General features: G+C 54.5%; 1 protein-coding gene across 1 annotated transcript in view; it reads right to left on the reverse strand.

Annotated features, from left to right (window-relative positions):
* NALF1 (NALCN channel auxiliary factor 1) overlaps positions 1-2,914 on the reverse strand; it is a gene marked incomplete at its 5' end in the record, with an annotated part of 432,644 nt that extends 429,730 nt beyond the window's left edge. Inside the window, one exon of the mRNA XM_056862145.1 lies at positions 2,408-2,914. Within this exon, the coding sequence (XP_056718123.1) occupies positions 2,408-2,914 (507 nt within the window). The remainder of the gene's footprint in view (positions 1-2,407) is intronic.
* Between the last annotated feature and the right edge of the window lie 3,086 nt (positions 2,915-6,000).

Here is a 6,000-nt window from a genome sequence, read left to right on the forward strand (position 1 = left end):
CTCATAACGGAACATAGTAATGATGCAATATTAAGAGCATTTGCCAATTACTGTTGCCAATATTACTCTCGTAATATATTTTACTTTTCAGAAAGGGCATTAAGGCATGCTTTGGTTTCTACTTCTATGCTGATCAATTGCTACTTGGATAGGAAGGAAGAGCATGAAAGAATACAAATGTTACAATTATGGTACACAGAGTTAAGTATCATTTATTTTATCATCAAGTAAACTGGAAGAAATGCTCCCTTGTCTGAAATGGGGGGGGGGGGGGCTGCTTTTACAGCTTTGCTACCTAAATGCATGACAACTGGCTAAACGGAATATTCTGTTTCCTTTAATGTACAGTAAAAGGTAGCCAGGGACACACAAAACAGTTAAATGAGTCATACTGTGGATTAGCATTTAAAGCTCTATTCAAGGCCTAGGTAACATTGCACCATAACAACTGCCACCTATTTACATTATACTAGGGGTTCTCTAACATAACGATTATATACTACAAGGATCTTGTAACATATGTTTCACAATCTCTAACAGTCCCATTTTCCTGAGATAAACGTTTCAAACTATGAAAGTGTCAAAACTTAATAATTATGGTTGGACCGAAGTCAGGATAGATTAATACACTAACACATTTCTTAATTAAATATTTCAGTATTCCGTTGTTGTTTACATTTACAAATACTAAAGGACTGATTATAGCAGGACCATAGGCTCCCACAACACATTTGCATTACATTTCAACCATAGTCATATGCCTAAGGACCATGGACAGCACCCACAATACGCAGCACCATAGTCATATGCCTAAGGACCATGGACAGCACCCAAAATACGCAGCACCATGGACAGCAACAAAGACCAGCCGAAGTACAGACAGTAATTCCAGCACATAAAACTCTCAACATCTTGATCCAATGAAACGTCTGTTAAGATTACCACTCAGGATACTAAAATAGCACTTCCTTCTTTTGCTTTAACACTAGGTAGCTCGCTGGTTCCAAACCAAAAAAAAAAAAAAATAGTCAAACTGAACTGGTGCTTGCAACCCCATAAACTGTTGCATTCTAAAAGCTTGTGCATTGTTACCCTTTTGGCTGTAAGTAAAGGTAATACACTCAATGATGATTCTTGTGAAAACAATATTGGGCCTTATAAAGGAAACAAAAAGACAATCTGACTTCCTTAATAGGCACATGTTCTCACCAAGCAGTACTGTTAGTTGGAACAGTAAACTGAATAGTCCTAATCATGTCTCTCTGACATGACCATCTGAGAACTTCTCTGGATGGTCTGTCCTATCAGGGTGGCAAGCTCTTAAAATGCAGCGGTCCCAGTCTGAATGAAAGCATATGCACGCTACCAGCACACTTGTTTGGAAGGAAAATCTGTTGAAATCAGCATGAACCAGTTAGCCTGCTGGGCAATGTTTTAACAACTGCTGCTGACCCTTGGAGTTCCAAGCACCAAACGAGAACTCTTGGGCAGCTAAAGAATACCGTGCTGCATTCAGGGTTATAATGAGACGAGACCTTCTGTACAGAAAAAAAAAACCATCTGTAGCTAAGCCACAATGGGAAATTAGCCATGCACACAAAAACAAGACAATCAGGAAGGCACCAATTGCTTTTCCAACACAGTTCGCCGGAGAACAGCAGCTATTCTTCTGGAACCAGTTCGAAACTCCGGAGATTTTTCCCCCCTCCAAGTGCAGACTTGAAACACAAAGGTACGCAGAGAAAGAGCCACCTGGGACCACTTCCTCTCCTCGACGACTCAATTACCACCGTCTCCAGGACTCCCCGGATAATTACCAGGCTTTGACTCCCGGTCCCAAGAAACACTTTCAAACGCGGCAGCGCAGAGCTTTCCCGGCGAAGGCTGGCAAGAGCTCCGGCGACCCTTGGCCGCGCATCCCGACGTTGAAAGCCACCGCGGCCGAGCTCTCTTCTCTGGCGGACCTCAGGAGGCTCTCTGTCCGCACAGAGCCCAACACGAGAAAGGGTCCCTGGCAAGCCGCGGGCCCGGCTCCGTCGCGACCACCCCAAGCACTGAGCGACGCCGAGCTTCACCTCTGCCGCCCAAGCGAGCGTCCACACGGGCGCGCCGCGCCCCCCTGCCGAGGGCACGCCGCCGCCCTTCCCCTGCCCAGGCACCGACCGAGCGGCCCGGGGCAAGCCCGCTCCCCCGCTCCCCCCCCCCCACCATTCCCCGTTCTCCCCCCACCACCATTCCCCGTCCTCGCCCACGCGTCCCCGCGCCCCGCTGGACCGCAGGCGGCCTTCCCCGCCGAGACGCCTTGGCACGCCCGGGAGTCCCGGGCCGAGCCCCGCGGAGAAGAAGCCGCCTCTGCCCTCCCGGAGCCCGCGAGCCCCTCCGGCCGGCGAGCAGGGGGGCCGCCTACCTTGCAGTCCTCCGGGCCGGATTTGACGGAGTACTCGTCGGCTTGCAGGTACTTCTGGAGCACGAGCTCGAACTCGCGGTAGCGCTCGTGCGCCTGCCGGTCGTAGCGCTGGAAGGCCCGGACGCAGCGGCGGCACGCGCCCAGCCAGTCCTCCCGGCCCTGCGGCGGCCCCAGGGAGCAGTTGCGGGCGTCGGGGCGCGAGAGGCCGGCGAGGAGCTCGCGCAGCGGGTAGGCGTTGCAGAAGGGCAGGTAGAGCTCGGCCGGGGGGGCGGCCGGGGGGGCGGCGGGCTGCAGGCGGCGGCAGGCGGCCTCGGCGTCGCCCGGCAGGCTGAAGCACTGGGGGGCGGCGGGGGGCGGGCGGTGCCGGTGGGGCCCGGCGGCCACCTGCCGGGCCTCCACGCACAGCCACAGGTGGTCGGAGAGCAGCACGGTGAAGAAGAGCAGCGCGGCCAGCGAGAGGCGCCAGCGCTGCGCCCGCTCCGAGTCGGCGCACGGCTTGTCGGGCCCCCGCGGGCCGAAGCGCGCCCCCCGGGCCCGGCCCCGGCCCCCGCCGCCTCCTCCTCCTCCTCCTCCTCCCGGGGGGCGGCGGCGGCGGCTCATCTTCCGGGGGCGCGCAGCCCCGGGCGGCTCCACGGCGAGGGGGGCTCCGCGGCCGGGCGGGGCGGCCCCACGGGCATGGGCGTCCGTCCGTCCGTGGCCTGCCCCGTCAGCCGGGCATGGTCAGAGCGCGGGGGGCCCTCGCGGCGCCAGGGCGGCCGGCCCGCCGCTGCCCGCCCTCCGCCTCATGGCGCGCGCGCCCAGCCGCCCCCCAGCCGCCCCCGCCTAGCCCCGGCCCAGGCCCGCCTGCGGGGGTCGCTGAGGGGGCTCCGGAGCGGCGCCGACGCCTCTGCTGCTGCTGCTGCTGCTGCTGCTTTGGAGACGCAGGGAGATGCTGCTGCTGCTGCTGCGGCTTGTGGCGCTGCTGCGCTGCGGCTGCTGCTGCTGCTGCTGCTGCTGCGTCCCCCGGCGGGCCCCGTCCCCCACGGCTGGCGGCTCGGATCTGGCTGCCTCCTGCCGCCCGGGGGCCGCCCTCATCTTGGGGCCCTGCGCTCAAGTTGCCGCCATCTTCGCCCGGCAGCAGCACTTTTTGGGGAGGGAGCGCGCGGCGGCCCCGTGCGTCATCTCCTCCTGCGCCGCCAGCCTGGCGCATTGGCGGCGGCTCGCTCGGCCTCCTCTCGGCCGGGGGGGGGGAGGCTGGGGGGGAGGGGGAGGTCGCCCGCCACGCGCCGCCTCTCCCCCCCCACACACACACACACACACACGCGCGCGCTGCCTCTCACCCACGCGCGCGCACACACACACACACAGCGCCGGCCTTGGGGAAGGAGAGGAGGGGTCGCCTGCGGTTCTTTCCCCGCCCGCCTCGGAAGGCAGCCGTGGGGGGGGGCGCCTCGCCCCATGCGCGAGGGGGGGCGCCTGAGGGCTCTGCCCCCCCTTTGGACCCACGCCTCCTCGACCCCCCCAACCTTCCAGCTCCGAACTAGAGCGCGCCAAGTTGCTGTCCCATATAGGCGTCGCTCCCCAACCCCCCCCACCTGCCCCCAGCCTCATAAGTCTTTTTTATATATAATTTTTTTTTAATTTTTATAATATAAAGCAAACAAATACAGCAATGACAAACAAAACAAATAAAAAGAAAATACAAGACAGCGTCAATTTCGATTATGCAAAGTTACAAAGTTCAACAAAGCCAACATACCCTTTTGACCCTCCAGCCACCTTAAAAAGTGACCCGTCGCCTGACTTCCGCAGAAGTGCCTAAACAGTTTTAAAAGTTGTCAATGATAGTAGTATAAAAGTAGATAATCTTGTTTCTATAACTCACTAACTAAAGTAGTGAAATCCTTTTTTGCCAGTTTGTCCCAATACGTGATGGCCTTTGCCCAAGTGTTTTTGAATTCTTCCGTATCTTTTCCATGTAGGAATTCTGTTAATTTGGCCATCCTCAGTCTTATAAATCTGACCATTGGCCCTGGTGGCAAACTCTACTCCCCCCCCCACACACACACACACCTTCAAGCTCGAACTAGAGGGTACCAAGTTGCTGTCCTATATAGGCTGGGCCGGTGCTACCATTAGTCGAACTAGGCAGCCGCCTAGGGCGCAGGCCTCAGAGGGGTGCAGAACTGGCCCGAGGGGCACCGTTTGAAACAGATTGGCTTCTTGAAAAAAACTATTTATTTATTTTTTTATTTTAAGGTAAGTACCATGACAGTGCTATGGAATATAATTAATTATAACATCTTTTTAAAAGTTTTGTAGGAATGCATCAGTCTTTTTGACATCTTTTTTTGAAAATTGGTTAGCAGTAGGGGGGGCACAAGTATTTAGCCTTACCTAGGGCGCAAAAAAGACTGCCACTGGCCCTGCATATAGGAACCCCCCCCCCCCATCTCATAAATCTGACCATTGGCTTAGGTGGCAAACTATACTTCCCTCCTCCCGCTCTTGTTTATTGGCGGGGGCATAGTGCTGCAATTTTCAGCGGAGCATGGGCCCCGGGGGAGAGGGGGTGCTTAACCCTTTCCCCTGGGGCTTTTTTCTCTCTTTGACCCCCCCTCCCCGAAATGGCTTTTACTTTGAGAAAGGAAAAAAATAGGAGAATGCCAGTCTGTACCCACCCACTCACCTTCCCCTCCCCCTTGCTTTAACAGATCCAACATCCCAGAGAAACATCAGAAAGCACCTGGCAATATGCTACAGGAACAGCCATGGAAAATAACTTGATTTAATGGCTTGCTCCGACCTCCAGACGCACGCCAGCAGTCAGTAAGCCAGCCCTTGTTTTGTCACACTCCCTTAAGGCCTTCCTCGAATGCTATCTACAGAAAAGGAAGAACCATCAATTTGGCCAGAGGAATCCTGCACCACCCAGAATTAGAAGATGGTAGCCTGCTTCTGTCCATCCAGAAAGTAACTTTAGTCTTCCAAAATACCCTTGTTTTAGAAAGCTGGGGACAAATGCTGACTTTAACACCCCTGTATATATTTTTGCTAAGGACATTGTTCTTCTCTCCACTTGCCTTCTGTCGTGAGGAACCCTGTGAGGTTGACTAGGCTGACAGAGAATAACTGGCCCAAGATCATTTGCTAATCTTCATAGCAGGGGGAAGACCTGAACCTGAGGTTTGCCATCCCTAATCTGTCACTATACCGCACTGACTAGTTGGGAAATGGACTGAGGTTCAGAAGTGGGCGTACAGGTGTCTTGTTTTATTGTAGCTTCTGGAGTACAATAATATCTTGGAGTCATGGCCGGTGCTACCATTAGGCCAACTAGGCAGTTGCCTAGGGCACAGACCTCAGAGGGACACAGAACTGACCTGAGGGGCACAGTGTTATACAGATTAGTTCCTTGAAAAAATGCAGTTGACAATTTATATATTTTTTATTTTAAGATAAATACCACAACAGCGCTATGGAATATACAGTGAGGGGAAAAAAGTATTTGATCCCCTGCTGAATTTGCCCGTTTGTCCTCTGACGAAGAAATGACCAGTCCATAATTTTAATGGTAGGTCTATTGTAGCTGTGAGAGACAGAATAACAACAGG

Source organism: Euleptes europaea, chromosome 16, assembly GCF_029931775.1.
Source record: "Euleptes europaea isolate rEulEur1 chromosome 16, rEulEur1.hap1, whole genome shotgun sequence".
Lineage (NCBI taxonomy): Eukaryota > Metazoa > Chordata > Lepidosauria > Squamata > Sphaerodactylidae > Euleptes > Euleptes europaea.